Source organism: Battus philenor, unplaced genomic scaffold (genome assembly GCF_028537555.1).
Source record: "Battus philenor isolate CCGP_79_NKW_IND1 unplaced genomic scaffold, ilBatPhil1.0.hap1 SCAF_7, whole genome shotgun sequence".
NCBI classification, from domain to species: Eukaryota; Metazoa; Arthropoda; class Insecta; order Lepidoptera; family Papilionidae; genus Battus; species Battus philenor.
In genome coordinates this window covers 9987155-10006253 of record NW_027181737.1, presented here as the reverse complement: position 1 = coordinate 10006253, position 19099 = coordinate 9987155, and the positions used below count along the sequence as shown (strand labels likewise).

At 30.1% G+C, this 19099-nt stretch overlaps 3 protein-coding genes across 5 annotated transcripts; 1 reads left to right on the top strand and 2 right to left on the bottom strand.

Moving 5' to 3' along the window:
- Positions 1-144: 144 nt before the first annotated feature.
- LOC137930801 (1-acyl-sn-glycerol-3-phosphate acyltransferase gamma-like) lies at positions 145-12703 on the bottom strand. Its single transcript, XM_068774105.1, has 8 exons — positions 12616-12703; positions 12006-12216; positions 11558-11730; positions 8486-8647; positions 7881-8081; positions 4997-5134; positions 4047-4266; positions 145-2877 (listed from the first exon to the last, which is right to left on the bottom strand). The coding sequence occupies exons 2-8, from the start codon at positions 12187-12189 to the stop codon at positions 2801-2803; spliced, it is 1155 nt and encodes a 384-aa protein (XP_068630206.1). The 5' UTR covers positions 12190-12216; positions 12616-12703; the 3' UTR covers positions 145-2800.
- A 4057-nt stretch (positions 12704-16760) lies between these two features.
- On the top strand, positions 16761-17998 carry LOC137931110 (tRNA N6-adenosine threonylcarbamoyltransferase, mitochondrial-like). Its single transcript, XM_068774509.1, has one exon. It carries the CDS (start codon positions 16762-16764, stop codon positions 17986-17988), a length of 1227 nt encoding a protein of 408 aa, XP_068630610.1. The 5' UTR covers position 16761; the 3' UTR covers positions 17989-17998.
- Positions 17999-18039: 41 nt separating this feature from the next.
- Positions 18040-18925, bottom strand: sun (stunted). Of its 3 annotated transcripts, none has more exons than XM_068774436.1 (4): positions 18796-18925; positions 18594-18724; positions 18389-18426; positions 18040-18141 (listed from the first exon to the last, which is right to left on the bottom strand). In XM_068774436.1, exons 1-3 carry the CDS (start codon positions 18822-18824, stop codon positions 18413-18415), a joined length of 174 nt encoding a protein of 57 aa, XP_068630537.1. In that variant the 5' UTR covers positions 18825-18925; the 3' UTR covers positions 18040-18141; positions 18389-18412. The 3 variants fall into 3 exon arrangements, with proteins under 3 accessions (XP_068630537.1, XP_068630536.1, XP_068630535.1); XM_068774435.1 differs by having other exon boundaries at positions 18408-18426; XM_068774434.1 differs by lacking the exon at positions 18389-18426.
- Positions 18926-19099: the final 174 nt, after the last annotated feature.

The window sequence follows — 19099 nt, the reverse complement described above, 5'->3', positions numbered from 1 at the left end:
ACAATTCTATTAATTCAGACTACTACTGATTTTTAATTAATTTACTCCATCTTAGATAAAACATAACGTTCATTCCAAATTATCAAAATCAATTGTTTGTTCATTGTCATAGTTTTTTTAGGTAATCCATTAAAAAGCATAATATTCACTCATTTGTGAATTTAAAATATTTTTTTATTAAACCAAAACAGACAAAATGTTGCTTATATTTTTATTTAGTTCTTTTTACAAACATTTTTGTATAGTACAAATATCACCCCTACTCTGCTACATTTGGTATGCTAAGGAATTAACTTTAGAAGTACTATTGTAATATTACAGAATTTGTTACAATCATTAACCCTTTCACGACCACGGGGACGCCGGTGTCCCAAGCAAAAATCATGGATTAATTAAATATTTACGTAACCATGGTAAATTATTTTTTTGTTTTAACATTTCTGAAAGTACCTTTTTATTATTTTTTACTGGAAATACATGATAACTAACATCGTTTATTGTCTATCGTCACCGGAACGTTAGAGTTCTTTTGGCGCGAATGATCTGCTGTTTGGAATAAATAATTGATATTGTAAAAGTGCTTTTCAAATTTTTACAGTGTCAAATTATCATTACCTGGTAAGTAAATTGTTATTCTAAATATTCAATAGTAATGTATTTATGTTGTATTCTGTGATAAATCGTTATAAAGATTATGGGACACGGATGTCCCTGTCGGCGTAAAGGGATACTTTTTATACGGAATTTCTTAACTTTTGGCTTGGTGATATACCAAAATGCTATCATTTTCTTATTCATATTTTTCGCAGAATATGTTTCGTAAGGGACGTGAAGTTTTTGAACTTCGAAAAAATAAAATTCTTCAAATTTTTGTGGGTGACAGTAGCGATGAGGAAGATGACTTAGTGCTTGATGACGAAGACCAAAGACTTCTAGTACAGGTGATGACCAAGGGGTATTTGATGTCGAGGTTGAAGAAACGACGACTCTTCAACGGCAAGAATCACCTGAACCTTCAACATCTCAAAAAAACAATCCATCTAATCAGTAACCAATCATCTAACAGCAGGAATTGTTTCGCCGAGTACCACAAATAACTTGCCCTATTATATATATATTATTCATAAACAAGTAAAAAAAAGTACGCTACGTAACAAATGTACATTATTTACAACAAAACAGACTTACCAATAAGAAAACCAAAATTTAGATGTTTAAGTAGAAAGTAACCCTTAGCGACCATAGGGACATATTTGTCCCATAAATTTCCAAAAAAAATGTAAAACTTTTTTGAATTTTTTGTATAAATTATATTTTTAGGATGCCTATTAATTCATTACATCTAGCTAAATTGATTAAATAAGGTACCGTAACCTTATGGTCCTGAAAGGGTTAATAATAATATATAAAAGCTTACAAGTTACATTAAGAACATTGAACCAAAACATCTTTATGTACAATGATAAAAAATAGAGATTGATGTAATGCATAGGTGCGGACGGATGCATGTAATTAATAGCTCTTGTCAATTTATAAGACAAATATTATTGAAAGGCATACATGTTTCGTCGGTACCCAGCATTATGTTTAAGTTCAGAAGGTTTGTCATTGAAACGATTTGATGTAGTACTCATAAATATTTTCGTACCCAATTATGATAAGACATTTCAAATGGTTGTAAAAGATATATCAAATATAATAAATAAACATTACATATTGTGTATGTAGGTGATAATATGAATGATTATTAATGTCACGTGCATAAAATTAAAAAATTACTATTACTATATTGTGTACCTTTTGACCATATTCCTATGACATATTACAATGATTGATTCCTGGATGATTTTCATTTTTAATTTATGTTTAATATATTGTCAAGAAGATGAATGATTTAACAAACACCCTATTCTAGTATCACACAACAAAAATGAACACTATTTAAATTATTATAACATACTGTGATATCTTAAAAAATAAATAAAATTGTGCTTCCTTTTCTTTAAATGTGTTACAATTAGCAATAAAAACACTTAATAATGTTCAAAAAATATCATTTTCTGATTATAACCATCACCAACAAAGCAAAAGGTCAATGTACTTACTGTGTTTAATGCCTATATTTGTTAAAAAGGTAAATTTTTTAATATATCTCCATTTTGTGTAGATTATACATATAAATGAATTATTAAAGTCAAATAATTTTTCGAACACTGACAATAAGATATATAAATATAATCAAATATAATGTATTTTGGCAAATTACGATAGCCTCTTTTATATAATACACCTTAATTATTTTAAATAAAACAGAAAACAATATATTTCTACAGTATTAACAAGGCGAAAATATTTACTCATAATTATAGGATTTGAAAATAATTTATGCTCATGTTCAGTTTGTGTTGGACACTTGGCTTTTCAGTTTTATCATATACAGATGATTTATGATTTATTTTGTGAGTTAGGCAATGTCATAAAAGAAATTCAGCCATTATAATTTGTGCGAAACCTTTTTTTTTAGTTTTGTTATAAATCAAATATTTTTGTTTACTAAAAAAATTGTCTACATAGAAACAAAGAATATTATTTTCACACCATCTTATGAATGCTTGTGGAATTAACGTTAGTTTAATTTAATTTCAGATTAACACCATTGAAAACAAAATAAATATGAACAAGAACCCTTTGTAATTTATCTAATTACACTAATAATAGAAATCTAATGTTGAATAGTCAATAATAATACAATGCAATAGTTTTTTGTATAATTAGATAATTACATAGGTACAGACAATAGTTACTTCTTTTCAGTTCCATATGAAGAACCCTGGCTGATCTGGGTGATGCCGATGGATTTTTGAAGCAGTATATAAACTGAAAATATAAAACAGATTACGAATTTTTGCGTGAACAATACAAATAATATAAAAATATTTCATTGTTTCAAGAGAATAAAGATGCAAACCGCCCATACAGATTTTCATCTTTATTATTAATGATAATACAAAAAAAGAATTATAATGGTTCTATTTTTCTCGCTATTTTGTAACAAGAGTAATAAATATTATATACAATAATAAATAAAAATTGTGTAACAACTTTGTTTATTGATTCAAAGAAAATAGTTGTTCTCTCCATTATATTCTATATTTCATTTACTGATTTATTGTAAATGCTTATAAAATTTTGGGCACAAAGTTGGTGAGTGAGTGATTTGTTAATGAAAAATTAAAGACATTATGTTAAATTAAATTGTTATTACTTCCGACATGCCAAATTAAATATCGGATTTTACTTAATATTGTTTCAATAACTTTAATTAACTCTTTTATGTGTGGATATTTAATAAACGGAATATCAACAGTGGGCTCAATGAATCGATTAATATAAAGTAGAGCAAATTTTATGGAAAACATTTAAAAAAAATTACAGATATTTTTTTAAATGTTTTCTCAAATAATCACAATGCAAAAATAAAATGTTGGATCACATATGATCGCTTAATTACATTACATAAATTGAATAATGCAAAGTGAAATCAGTATATCATATTATACATGTGAATATCATGACATTGACACGTTAGGTGATGTTCATTATAAAAACAAAAAACTTAAAATATAATAAAAACCCAATCCATTGTTTAATTGTTTATATGCAAGCGGGATTGGGAAAAAATGAGCGTGACAGAGCTCCTTTGCAAAATGCAGAAAAATATCATGGCGCTCTTTTGAATATTTTTTCAAAAAGGGAATGTGAACGACAACATAATTTTTTAATCAATAATGAGAATATAAAGAGCACACTAGAATTATTTGGATTATTTATCAAAATAGCAGAAATGTATAATGGTGCTCTTGATTATTTCTCGAAATAGCCAAAATAAACGACAGCGCTATTATTCATCACAAATGCAGAAGATCACAATAGCGCAGTTTAATGCTGCACTATAATTCTCTTTCTTTTGTGCTAATATTTTATTATTCATTCGAGTCAGCTAGGTTATCTATCGTGCTAATGTATGGTTCAGTTAAAATACTTACATGCAGCAAGTATTGCGCCACCGATTGATAGATAAAGAAGTTTTCCACTAAAAAGTAGGCCAATTAGATAATACATCATCGGAGTTAAGGTGATAATTGCCCATCCGAGAGTATTTATAAGCGAGTACACACGGGGCGGTACTTGGAAACTTTCTACCTTCTCAACGCCAGATTCCAAAAAGAAATCCCCTGTATTGAAAAAGGAATCTTGCATTTTATCCTGAAAACAAATAATCAATTTAGTAATTTATCGTTATATCATAATACTTGATACGAGCATCAAGTATTAGTAATTACTATAACGACTGCGCTGCGTTAAAGTCGTCGGAAGACGCAGAATGCAGGCGGTTACCAACCGGTCTTATTGGGAATTTATAAGGAGTGACTTATGTCCTGTATTGATTGGCAGGCCCAGGGCTAAATTATATTATAACCTTCACTAAGAGAATTACTTAAAAATTACCTATTTACCCTTTAAATGCAGCAACCCTAATGCCTATTTTGATGTAAAGCCATACTTCCGAAAGTGGTCTAAGTAGTATAACAATAAAATGGAGAGCAAACATTTATCTGCTGTCGATGGTTAAGAGCTAAAATGTAGGCTTGTCTTCCCCTATCATTGTAGGCAGATAATATTTTAGGAAGCTTAGTGATTGTTACTTATAAAAAAAAATCATAGTTTGATCTTATTTTCACATTTTTTGCCCAGTTTTAGGAATATAGTGAAAATGTAGCCGCGGTGGGTATGCCGGAATCAGCTAAATTTTTAAAGAGTATTTGGTCCTACTTAAAACTCGATTGATTTATGATCTAAACCGGCAAACTACTGCGTACTTATTTTTTATATTGTAGTTAAATTAAATGTAGTTTTAAACTACAGTTTGCCCATTTCCTTTTTGCAATTTGATATTCACGTATTATCGGAATATTAAAGCTTAATTGAAACTTACTTTCATCACAAACAAGTCGTGCAGCCACTTAGCTGCTTCAGCTTCACCTTCGGGTACGGTCTCCACAGGGATCCGTTGTAAAAACATGTGCGCTTGAACTGGTTTTCCATAAAGAAGACTTAACAACGTAGGGGGAGTCTGGAAACATTCTTTATCGTTACTAAATCATATATATCGTTAATAAATCATATTATTTTCTGGGCAACATTCTCCATATAACCCATAGTGTCAGATATTTCTACGTCTTATAAGTTTAGCAAAGGCTACATAGTTATAAACCACAGAAAATGAAAAGAACGTAACATATATAAACCAAGAAATTATAAATTTGTACGACTATACAGGAAACGTTAAAAAGATGTTTTAATTTTTTTTTAATCGAATTAACATTCGTCTCTGAACTATACCACCAGCTAGTCAAGATTACTTACTATAACATAACACAGACATAAAATTTCTGAATGAGGATTAAATGAATAGGCCGGTGATGAGGTTTTGGGAGTTCCCTAACCTGGGCTACTTATTTTTTACCGGTCATGTTACACCCTGTATACCTGTAAAGTATAAATAATCATATTGCACCCTTAAGAAATAAAAAAGATACATTTTAAGGGTTTTTTTATATTGATATTACTTCTATTTTCTATTGACTAAAAAACAAAATAGACGCTTTACAAACACTGGTACAGACAAAATTATAATTGATCCTGTGAAAATGATTGTTGTAGACTATGCCACAAACACTAAACAACTTCCATTGCGATTGGTTTATCCATCGGAAATTAAATTTTTTTCCATATAATAACCGAACCTTTTTATCAAGTGTGAAAAAACTTATATAAAAAAGTTAAAGTAAGTTCTAGTAATAGCGTGACCAAGAAAAATACCTATTCTATAACTAGCTGTCGATATAAATGGTTCTTGCGAGTGGAATTTCATAAAATCTGTTCGCAGTGGACCTATTTGCGAAAGGAATATTCCTACCAAATTTCAAGTGTCTAATCCTTATGGTTCCTGAACCAACATGATGAGACAGTACATAGATAGTAATTTCTTCCTTATATACAGGATGATTAGTTACAGCTTTAGTTTTAACACCTATTTCCAATCAACTCATATACAATGATTACTCTGACATATTTTACATTAATTTAAATTTTTCTAATGGAATGCGACTTAATATATTTGTGAATAAAATGCTTTTTCTTTTTGTAATTATGTTTTATTTTGGGTCAGTGTACCATACATTAATTAAGAGCTAATGAGTTATACGTTCATCCCTTTTAACTGATATATTTTTGTCACGTAAACCCATAAGAAAGTGGTGCTACAGATGATAAAATATGTAAAGTCAGTTCAGTATAATACCAGTATACCAAATTATCGAATAGGCTAACGTAATGCGACTCTGAGTGAACAGATCTTACGTACGTTCATTTTACTAACCTATACCTATAACCAATTACGTAGAAATAATCAGGTAAATAGATGTATTGGTACATAGGTTGATGAGTAAACACATAAGTACTTTTTCTGAATATTAAATTTTTTCGTGATATAAAGATGAGCAGAGATTGTGATATAAACAATTTTGATTATCTATGTATATATTTTGTGTCATTTATTTTGTGATAGGTCATTAGCATCTCCCATAATTTTAACAAAATAACATATTTTAAATCTTTCACCACACAGGCCGTTCGACTGTGGAATGATTTATCGCTAAATATAAAACGTGTTAACTCACTACCTATTTATTAACTGTTAATTCATTAATTTTCTTCTTCTGTTTCTTTATTATTTCTTAGAAAAGTTCGATCCAAATCAGTTTTATGTTTTTATTTATTATTGTATTACATTTATAATATGTATTATATCTTATTTATTATTAACATATATGTTATATACACATATATGACTGTTTATATATGTTTAGGTATGTATGTCTATGTATGTTTTTTAAACTTTAACTACCCATTATTTGTACTTCTACCTTTTTCCATAATATAGTTGTCTTTAAGAGATTACCTTGTGTGATAGAACTCCCTTTTGTACTTTTTCATAAATTATTGTAAAACTATTTAAATGTTTCCTAAAGTGTACAATAGAAATATTAAATAAATAACATAAATATTTGTTCATTACCGAAAAAAAACTCCTAAACAATGACAAAAAATGTTAACGAGAATTTGAACGGTACATTCGAAACCACGATAAAATTTAAGATGTACACAAACATAAGAAGAATAATGATTGCTCCTTCAATATGACTTGTTATAATAAAAACACTGTCACGGTCGTCAGGCCGTAGTACACGAACGCGACAGGACTTAATATGGGCGCTAACACGTTTCTGTTTGCCTTGCCTCGTGGGTAACACTTTGTATGTTTATTCATTGCTATAATTTTGTGTGGTCGAACTGGTACGTCAACTCAAGACGAGCATAGCTCCATAATAAACAGTCAACATACCGAGACCTTGAATAAACGCTCGATCGGCAATTAGATGAATAAAATGTTATACAACTCATATAATACATAAATAAGCATCTATAACCGCGGTATGAAACATCGGCATTCAATACTATATGTTATAATTATTTCTGATATTAAAATACTGCGATAAGCTAAGAAATAATTTAGTATAACATTTTCAAGTTGTGTTCTAATGTTGTACCAATGGATGCGAATGATCCTAATAACTTCGAGATCGATCGATATCGATCGATAATTAATATTGAATTTGCATACCACGGTAATTAGAGCTATTGCCTTAATTCGTTGATAGACGTTAAGTAGAATTCCATTAAATGTTATAAATAGACTTCGTCATAACAATTCACTAAATAAAATATTAATTATGCTTATCAAAACGTTAACTGACCTTACAGTCGCGTTCGAATGCCAGCTGAATGTTGTAAATGGCTGGTATTTTGCCCCTAAAATGTTGCAAGCTTGTAGTAAATCCCCTAGTTCGGGGCGTAAGATGGTGCTTCAGTAACGGCAAATTTTTCTCTTTCGCAAAGTTAACCGAAGCCTCATGTTTCTTTACTGTGTAACGAGTACCTTCCGGGGTCATTAATAGCTAAAAAAATATCAAAATAATGTCAAATAATGTCAAAGATTACGTATGTAATACTACATTGCGATAAAGTATTTTAAGATAGGAACGTTTTTATTGTTGTACTATTAAACATTAATCAAAGATATCGATGAATCATAATTGTACATGGCTTACACAGGCTCTGATGTAATACATGATAAAACTCATTTAAGCTGCGAATTGATGTTTATACCAAGTCAGGATGTGTTATATTCTTGCGGTATTCAAAAAAATAATAGTTAAGTCTTAACTATTTATACTTAACTTTGTGGCACTTAGTTATTACATATTTATACACAGAAGTCTATTTTCATTAACAACATATCATAAATTTTCGTTGATAAGCAACCTAATGATATCATTTGATAAATAATAAATCCTCTTACCCAAACTGGATCCGGGTAGTCACAAAGCTCCAATATTTGATTCTTTATTATCTCCTTATCTTTATCGAAGGATCTCTCCAAGAATACGAACTCGGAAAATTTCCACATCCAGCCAATGGGCGGTAAGTATTGTATGGCTTTTTTTGCATACGCTTTGCAATTCTGTAACAATGGCAAAACATCATAATTTTAGGTGAAAGACCACGTCTGCTGGACATAGGCCACCCCCATAAATTTATAAAAAGACCAGTAGGAAGAAGCCAGCTTCTTCAGTCGAGCTTGTTCTACGCAGCGTCTGTCGGTCTGCAGTCTCCATTTCAGAACCTTAAGGCCCAGGAGCCGTCTGTTCTTTGCGCTATGTGGCCTGGGCACTGCCACATCTACTTGCCAATCTTCTAGACATATACTATCATTTGTCTACGAACTCATACGTGATTCGATCTCGTAGAGAAAAAAAATGTATGTTAATCAAATAAAAGAATACCATATTTATTTTCTAGTTAACTTTTAAACATTACAGTATTATCTGTGACATACTGATGGTTAAAAACGTATGCGTAATTATTGGACTTGTTTTTGTTTTCATCGTGAAATTATATTTGAATTTAATAAAAAATGAATACATAGGGCGTTTTTGTATAATGACGAGATAAAATTTTATATTTCGACTAAAGAAACATTTCTATAAGAGGAGAAAATTGTAAAATTAGCATTCAAAGAGTAACTATAGTCAACATTCCGAACCTGGCAGTAGTATATATATATATATATATATGTGTGTGTATATATGTATATATATATATGTATATCTAATATATAAAATTCTCGTGTCACGGTGTTCGAACTTGAACTCCTCCGAAACAGCTTGACCGATTTTTACCAAATTTTATATGCGTATTCAGTAGGTCTGAGAATCGGCTACTATCTATTTTTAATACCCCTAAGTGATAAGGGTGGTACCTAAATTTTTTTTCCTATTTTTATACAAAATTTTTTGTTGTTATTTTTTTATGATACAGCATACAAATATACATACAACCCTAAATTTTCACCCCTCTACGATCAAACCCTTATTTTTTATTTCTTAATTAAAAACTTTATTTTTTTTGCAAAGCAACGTTTGCGGGATCGGCTAGTATGTATATATATATATGTATGTATATATATTTATATATATATATATATATATATATATTTAAAAGTACGTCATATTAATGTATTAACTTTTGGAAGGTGGTTAGCAAAGCCTATTCGAAGGATATAAATATTTGTTTTATTATATCGATTTAAAGATAATCCAATATGATTAATCAAATAACAACATTAATACACGCGGTACCTGCTGTCAGGACGACCTATTTACAGTTCACACACACCAATAACGAGGTGGATGGCCTTCTAATACAAATACTGTTAGATTACAAATGAAGTTAATAGACACATTAGAAACAATGCACTGATATCAAAAGATTGATCATAGAGTAACTTTTATTCAAACAATTTTCTAAAATAGCTATAAAAAACTTTACTGGCCAGCTACAATTTAAAAGATCTAAATAAATAGCAACTTCTTATAAACAAAATCATTAAATGTTATGAAACTATTGAATCATTCTCTATTCTAGAAGCATAATTTAAAAAGTTTTACCTTTAAGTTAAGATTTATTTAATTATAAATTTAGGGTGAAAATATTACAATATAATGTCTACATTTTCAACAAATAGGCATTTAATTTATTTAAATAAATTTAGAGTATTCAATTACCCAGGTGAATGTTTTCTATGTCAATTAATTTAAAAAATTATACCAACTAATTGTTCAAAATTAAAAAAAATATATACATACAGACTTTGATCAAATAAGGTATTATTTGTTATCAATGTGAAATCATGCCACAGTCATATTTAAATAAAACTAAATTACCAAAAAATATTTATCTACAAATATTGAAAGATGTGTTTAAAGATTTATGTAAAGTTCATGCTCATGTATATGCATATCCATATAATTATTCATTATTTTTATACTTTAAATAACTGAAACATAGTTAACATTATTCCAATTTTTTATGTTTAATATAAATGATTCAAAAACTTTCATTCAGTCAGGTTTTATAATGTATTTAACGTATAATTGTAGAGTTGAAGAGAATTTATTAAGAAACCTAAATTTTGCTTACAAAGCATAGTGAATCTACTATAAGTCATCATAATTCATTATGATTTAAACCTTATTTTATATTCAGAACCACAAAGTAATTTTTTGCAAGTGTCTTTTCAAATGTTTTTAAATTAAGGACTAATTCTAAAATCATAAATCAATAATTTTTTTAACATTTAATGGTTACTAAAATTTATTTATTCTCCGATTCATTAAATTGACATTATAAATTAGTTTCAGGGTTTGATTTACATACATTTGAAATTCTTACTGTAAAAAAAAAGGTTTCAAAATATATAATGTTCATTTGTGACATGATTAAATCCATCATTAAATTAATCTCTACAAGTTGCTCTACAGTTTGCATGTAAAATAAATTGTAATTATATATTCAAAGCTACGTTTGATTAGATATAGATTGTGATATTGGCTTTAGAAAAGCATTTATTTTACAACTTTAAGCTGAATAGTAATTTTATCATTAACAAAAATTACATTAAAATGTAAGAAAATTACCTGAGCTATAATTTTTACAACTGGCTTATCAAAAAACAAAAACTTGATAATTTATATCACTTAATTGTTATCAACTGAAGTTTATTTTATTAAATGAACAGTATTTTGTTTAACTAATAATTTCATCATCTTAACTTCAACCACAGGACATTCATTAGTGATCATAGGTCTGCCATACAGATTGCCAATAAAAACAATTGACATAAGCACATTGTTCTTACAAACAGAATAATGAAAATTATTTAATTTCCAGTAAAATAATTTATAGATTATGAGCTAGAATCTTAGAAAAAAATCTATCCTGCTCATTTAACGAAGAGTTGGTTTACTTAGTTCTAAAATGTTTAAAAAAATAATAATTAAGGGTTTATTTATATGAAACAAGAAATACTTACACCTAGAATGCCTATTCCATCACAAAACTGCCACCCCATCAACCAATCTATCTCATAACTATGGTTCATTATAAGGTAACCATGTTCTTTTCCATAATACTTATTGTATTCATCTTTTTTAACATATAAAGATACAGTTGTTCCAGACCACCATTCTGACATAAAAACTAATTCTGTAAAAAAAAGGTGGTTTTCATGAAAGAAATGTTAATTTTATTAATTTCAAAATTATAGAATAGAGCTGAATGGTTATGCAAAAGTACATAACAAAGCTATCTCTCACTTCAGTGAATAATTGAAAATTGATTTGTCTCATTAATTGTTTACATAAACTATAAATGGATATAAAAGGAGAGATTTCAAACTCAAAGGTATGACTTACACTAATATATATATAAATATAAACTTATATAATGTATATTTCACAAGTTAAAATCAAATTACTTACGACAATAAAATGAATAAGAAAGATAGTAATTAATTTTTCTATACAATGCTTTATCAAAAGGCCTCAGTCCCAAATAAAGTATAGCCTGTATAAAATTTAGTATCAAGCCAGAAGTAAAATATGATATAGCAAAACATAAATGTACAACAGTAGATTGTTTTAAAACATTGAGATAATTCATCATCTTGGTGCCAGTTTATTATTATTTAACCTGAAATAAATAATAGTTAATAATTACTCAGTAACAGACTTTCGCAAGTATAAAAGAAATAAATAACGCTCGTAATAACATTTAAATATTCCATAATGGGGTAACCAATTAGTCTTATTTATATACGGTGTAGTTTTACAACGAAACTTTACGTCTCTTACCGTTTCACAGAGCACGCGAATCGACTAAATAGCAATATAAAACTGTACTTCGGACACCGGCTATTAACATACGCAACCGTTCAAAAAATGTTTAAGTGCAAATTTTATATCTTGTTTTAATTTTAATTTACACGTACCAATAATTAAATTTTTATTCACAATTAATAATAAAAAATACATATTACAATCTGACCTTTACTATAACAAAAAAATTCTGAATAAGGTTAAAAATACTTACTGAAAATAGTTTTGAAATACTTTATAATTTATTTAAAACATGACATATATTTTTTCTAAAAATCGCAATTTCAATTTTACAATAACTCTAAAAAAAGTCGTAAGATTCTAGTATCCTGGTTACAAATATACATCAAAATATATGTAACACTAACAATACAATGGGAGAGATATTAATTTTAGATCATTCTATCCGTAGTGTTGTTCGGATACGATTTAAACTCACAAAAATCGATGATACCATAACTCTTGAAATTATTGAGTTTAATCTTGTCGACTATTTATTAATATAATTATTACCAAATTCCTGTTTTTCTAAGTAATAATAATAAATTGGTAAACTCTTAAATAAAATATTTTTTGCTACACTGATCATATGCTCATTTCAAATAATAAAAAAAATTATGTTACATATCTCTTATGAAATAATATGATAAATGATCTCCAATTTTTTTTAAGTATAGCAAGGAACAATAAGAAATTATCATATTCTTTCTTTTTTCATCCATATTTTTCTGTTAATTCCTTGTTTCGGCAACAAACTTTTAAAATTTTTTATCGAAAATGAGTGTAGTGTAGTGTAGTGAATCTTTTCAAAAATTCCGATACCACAACACAAACCTCGAAAAAAATTTATGGACTGCCGCTTCTACAGTCACATCTTATTTATATGTTTTAGCCTTTAGCACAGACAACGTGACAAGACATCACATCACCTTCATCTTGAAAATATTCCCATTTTTCTCATATAGCCTTCTACTCAATAAATATTTGTCTTATCTTCGGCTTTCTCGATCCTTTTTTTTCCATCGGTCTTTTAATATAGAGCTTGCGGTTTTGCTATTTATCGTCGAGTCGTCGTAGACCTTTATTGTTTTCTTTGTAATGGACAATTATATCTACGTTCGATCATATTTTTCATCGGTCAGAGAGGTACTAATCGATGAAATCATCCCAATGTTATTGATATGTGGCGAATAGCTACAAACTCAAGTAAATATTGTTTGATATTTATAGCGGCAAAATTTAGTTAAGTCGGGAACGAGGTGTGATAACCTAAAAAAAGGAGAAATGACAGATAGTCATGCAACAATGGCGAACATATAAAACAGTAAAACATAAACAAGTAATAAATAAAAATTGTACACAGTAAGAAGTTTATATTATTTCTCCAAGAGTGACGCTCACAAATGGTGAGCCGGCGTGATTTACGTTTACCAGGAATTCACCTGGTAAACGTAAAGGTTCTCCATACAATAATTATACCGAAGAGCATTTGAGGACTTCCTATAGAGCTGTGCGTACTCCTAGAAGAACCAGCAGCAAGACTTTATACCAGGTGTTATTGTGGCACATTAATGATGCCTTGAGTTGCCGATGAAAACGCTCTACGATCCCGTTAACTTGAGGATGGTAACTTGTTGTCCGAATGCGACGTGAAGCCACAGTGTCCATCAAACGCTGGAATAGGTTCGATACGAATTGGCGTCCTTGATCAGTCGTAATTGTAATGGAAACACCAAATCTGGCAACCCAGTCTGACATAAATCTCTCAGCCACTTCTTCGGCTCTAATAGTAGCCATGGGCCAGGCTTCTGGCCACCGAGAAAAGCGATCTATTGTAGTTAGGCAATAAGAGAATCCGTTGCAGTGAGGTAATGGGTCAATAATATCCAGGTGCACTTGCTAAACCGGCCAGTTGGAGTAGTGAAATTTCCGAGGAGAGTAGTCATGTGACGTTGGCAAGCTATGCACTCACGTGTCCAGGTGCGGCAGTCTTTGATAACTACAAGCCAGATGTAACGTTCGGAAATGAGACGCGCTGTTGCACGCAATCCAGAATGACTAAGATTATGCAGTCTGGTGAAAGTAGGATGGCGATGGCCAAGCGGTAAGTACGGTGTCTCAGTTTTCCGGTTGATGTGTCGCACCAGATGGAGTTATTGGTATCAGGACTAGGAGTGGCCACTAAATCAAGCGATGAGTTTGTGTGAAGACGTTTCAGTTCATTGTCCGCTTTCTGTAATTCAGCTAGTGTCACAGTAATCATCCAGTCGGAGAGTTTCAACACGTGACATCGCGTACGCAACAACATTGTCTGTTCCCTGGATATGTACGATGTCTATAGCAAATTGGGATATAAAGGTTAACTGATTAAGCTGTACAGGTGGTAATTTCTTTCGCCGTTGTTGGAAGGCATAGGTCAGCGGCTTCTCATCCGTATAAACGGTAACGTGCTGAGCTTCTAGAACAGAGTTCCCCAAACTTTTTTGTGTCGTAGACCCCTTGCCATGTTTTTTCGTGTTGAGTAGACCTCCTACTTATCTGATATTGATTTCCTGTAAATTTCTAACGGTAGTGAATTTTAGTGTTAAAAACTTAAAGTAAACTACTCAAAATAAAATTTTGTATCTGTTATGTAAAATATACGTAACATTAAAAATATTTTTTTTCGCTGACGTAGACCCCTTGCAGGTTGTCATAGACCCCTAGGGGTCGATATAGACTTTGAGCAGATGCTCCGATCGGACTATTCACCGATGCTTCATCAACTCACATCGGTGCATGCTTACAGCAACGTGTCGACAACCAGAGGAAGCCTTTAGCTTTTTTCAGCAAGAAACTTGCAGAACGCCAGACTACCTGGCCGGCCTACTATCGAGAGTTGCCGGGGGTGTACGAGGCGGTCCAACACTTTCGGCATATTCTAGAACAGTGATTCCCAAAGTGGTCTATATCGATCCCTAGGGGTTTATGACAACCTGCAAGGGGTCTACGTCAGCGAAAAAAAATTTGGGGGTCCATGAAATGAAAATGGTGGCCCACGATAGTGGATCTCAACACATACACTGATAATACCTATTTACTTACATCATACTATCTTATAATATCAAAACATTTACATTATTTATAAAATTACCCATGAAGTAAAAAAAATATTTATTTACCGTTACGTATATTTTACATAACAGATACAAAATTTTACTTTAAATTCAATTAATAGATATATAAATTAACATGTGTTTTTACTTTAAGTTTTTACACTAAACTTCACTACAGTTAGAAATTTACACGAAAATCAATATCAGGTAAGTAGGGGGTCTACCCGACACGGAAAAACATGGCAAGGGGTCTACGACACAAAAAAGTATGGGGAACTCTGGTTTAGCCTTTGAAATATCGAAAGGAGATGCGGGGATTGTTCTTCTGGAGATTTGGAGAAGATTGGGATGTCATCTACATATGGATAACAGAAGTAGAGCCCCCTGTGACTTCATCGACGAATCTTTGGAACGTTTGGCGTGCGATACGTAAGCCAAAGATTTTCATATTTTCATCTTTGGCAACGAGTACCCATTCAATATTTATTGAATCCTTGGCAAAATAACCATGAGTATTTTTTTCTGATATTATCATGGTTTAAATAGTGATATTTCTGTTAAACGCTTCCAACTTCGAGTTAGTTGTCAAACTAGTGTTGTTACAATATGTACTGTTTCTATCAAGGGTTGTCTTTTAAAACCAGTTGAATGTTAGGTTATTTTAATATCAATCAACATTACTAATAGTTGTTCATAAAATCCAAATCAAAGAAGTAGTGATGATAATTCTTTTATAATCTTACTTTTTTACATTTTATTGGTAAAATATTGTCTTATTCAATTTAATCCATTTTAAATGTCGCTTCTAAGTTGGATGGCATGATTTTAATAATCAACCCTTGTTGTTTTAGGTCTATATTCAACAATTTCGTTTTGTTGTTTTTTTTTAAATGTACATTTATTTATGAGTTAAAAAGTTAGAAAGCTTACTATTTTTTCATTAACTTTATTGAGAGTTATTTTTTTAAACATTAATTGCTATTAATGTTTAAAAAAATCTGTGAATTCTCTAAATTTAAATTAAATTTTTTCTAAAATATAATTAAAAAAAGTAAAACAAAATTAAATCTTAATCCTCCTGTATCTACCTCAGCCTGCTTTATTTTGACACATTAAGATTAAGACTCGTTTGTGTTGAAATGTCATTTAAAAAAAGTTGAATTTGATCTTTAGTCCATTATATTATATCACTTAATTTTGTAATCTTTTTTTGGATTCAATATATATATAAATATATTTAAATTCGTAAGACAAAGTAAGACAATATGGTCCTTAATTTTATTAAATTATGTAAAAAATTTAAGTGCTTTAATATTTTAAAAATTAGATCGTTTACAAATACCGAAAGAGCAATAGTTTTAGGTTTAGAAACATCTTGTGATGATACTGGTTGTGCTGTAATTGACGGTAAAGGGAATATCTTAGGAGAATCCCTATATTCGCAAAGTGCTATCCATGTTAAATTTGGAGGGGTCAACCCTGTTAACGCATGGGAACTACATCGTGATAACATAGAGCATGCTGTTAATGATGCTTTAAATAGTGCAAAGTTGACCTTATCTGAAATCGATGCAATAGCAGTTACTTCTAAACCTGGTCTTTTGTTATGTTTATCTGTAGGTGTAAAATATGCTAATTACCTAGCTAAAATGTATAAAAAACCTGTAATACCTGTACATCATATGGAGGCTCATGCTTTAGTTGCAAGAGTCTACTATGATATACCATTTCCATACTTAACATTATTAATATCAGGTGGTCACTGCCTTTTGGCTGTTGTTAATGATGTTGACAATTATTTGCTCCTTGGTGAAACCTTAGATAATGCACCTGGTGAAGTTATGGACAAGGCGGCAAGAAGAATGAAATTAAAAAATATATCTGCTTTTTCATCAATTTCAGGAGGCAGAGCAATTGAATTAGCATCAAAGAATGCTACTTGCGTTTCTATGTTTAATTTTCCTACTCCATTGCAGAAAAATAGGGATTGTGATTTTAGTTTCAGTGGTTTAAAAGATTCCTTAGTACAAAAACTATTGGAGAGGGAAAAAGAACACAGATTAAAAGGTGATGAAATAATCCCTGAAGTTTTTAATTTATGTGCTGCTTTCCAGTTAGGCATTGGTTCACATTTAGCACACAGACTTGTAAGAGCCATTAAATTTTGTGAAATAAAAAAATTGTTGCATGTTGATGAAAGAAACATTGTTGTCTCGGGGGGTGTGGCTTGCAATAATACTATTTATTCAATCTTGGAAAATGTCAGTAACCAATTAGGTTACAAATTGTATAGACCGCCACATAAGGCTTGCACTGATAATGGTGTTATGATAGCATGGAATGGTGTTGAAAAAATTAAGAAAAATATTGATATGATGTCACAAATTCCTTTAAGTGAAATAAATCCTACTGCTTCCTTTGGTGTGAATATTACAGATCAAGTGAAAGAAGCAAGAATACAAGTAAGAACACCAAAGTTAATAGTGCCTTAGTAATAAGAAATAAATTTGGTAAATTATCATTTATATGTAAATAATAAACGATTTGTTTTAAAACAATAGTTTATTTGAATACATCTAAAGTGCTTGATTTGTAGATCACATATTTATATTTCACTTTCATCTATTTTGCAGCAGCTTTCAGATCTGAAATAATAAATTTTCCATTACATTCATATAAACTCGAAGGTCAATACTAAGTGAAAACAAAAGATTAATAAAATATATTAGTAATTATTTCAAAAGAACACTCATCAAAAGCATTAGTAATGTTCATGATTTAATCCGTTAATATTCTAAAGTTAAGGTTTATATTACTATATTTGCATTATTAAAACATAAGTAGGATGCTCATAACTCACACATCTAAAACTAATTAAATATAAATTGGTACCTATAACTGCCTAACTCACACTGATTATTCCTTTTCGTCTGAAATAAAAGACATTAATTTTATTTTGGTATTTTAGGTTATGACTCTTATTGTTGGAGGTGTTCGGTATTAAGCAAATAGTTTGTCTTGTAGCATTATGAAAACAGAAGTACAGCAGTATCTGAAAAATAAATTTATTATTTATGAAGAATTTGTGTGTACTTACGAGCTGGCCTTCCATCTGCCCACGGTGTAATTCGGACGTGGGATTCATCTCGTTTCATAGCTTCAGTTCGGAACTCTGGTTTCAGGGATCGGCGCAAGATTTTGGCAGCAATATTTGAGTAATTAATGTAGCTGAAAGTAAAATTCAGTTGTGCAAAAACTTAAAAATGTGGTTCTGTAGGTATTTTCTTATTAATACTTACTTAAGACCTACTTGCCTCCAGGCGCTCATATTGTTAAATAATCGAACAAATCACTAGTTAACACAGTAGAAACCAACGAAAAGGTAAGAAATTGAATTCCGAATGTGAAGTGATGTAACAACCCTCTTCACCCAGATTATCTAAAATTAAAATGTCTATGGACTCATTCAATATCAATAATTTATCATAGAGAATATTATGATAAACATTGATCTCTCGTATTTTAAGTGAATTTAATATTCGTAATTTATTTTTGTGCGTGTGTTTAACAAATATAACATAGAAATTTACTTCAAGGGTCTCC

Bases quoted from the DNA above. Each gene is read 5' to 3' on its own strand.
- LOC137931110 (XM_068774509.1), top strand. From the start codon at position 16,762: ATGGTCCTTAATTTTATTAAATTATGTAAAAAATTTAAGTGCTTTAAT.
- sun (XM_068774434.1), bottom strand. From the start codon at position 18,824: ATGAGCGCCTGGAGGCAAGTAGGTCTTAA. The intron at 18,725-18,795 runs GTAAGTATTAAT...TTTTACTTTCAG, and splicing joins TGGAGGCAAGTAGGTCTTAA to CTACATTAATTACTCAAATA. The intron at 18,142-18,593 runs GTAAGTACACAC...TTATTATTTCAG, and splicing joins GGCAGATGGAAGGCCAGCTC to ATCTGAAAGCTGCTGCAAAA.
- LOC137930801 (XM_068774105.1), bottom strand. From the start codon at position 12,189: ATGATGAATTATCTCAATGTTTTAAAACAATCTACTGTTGTACATTTA. The intron at 5,135-7,880 runs GTCAGTTAACGT...GAATGTTTCCAG, and splicing joins CATTCGAACGCGACTGTAAG to ACTCCCCCTACGTTGTTAAG. The intron at 2,878-4,046 runs GTAAGTATTTTA...TTATATTTTCAG, and splicing joins TGGCGCAATACTTGCTGCAT to TTTATATACTGCTTCAAAAA.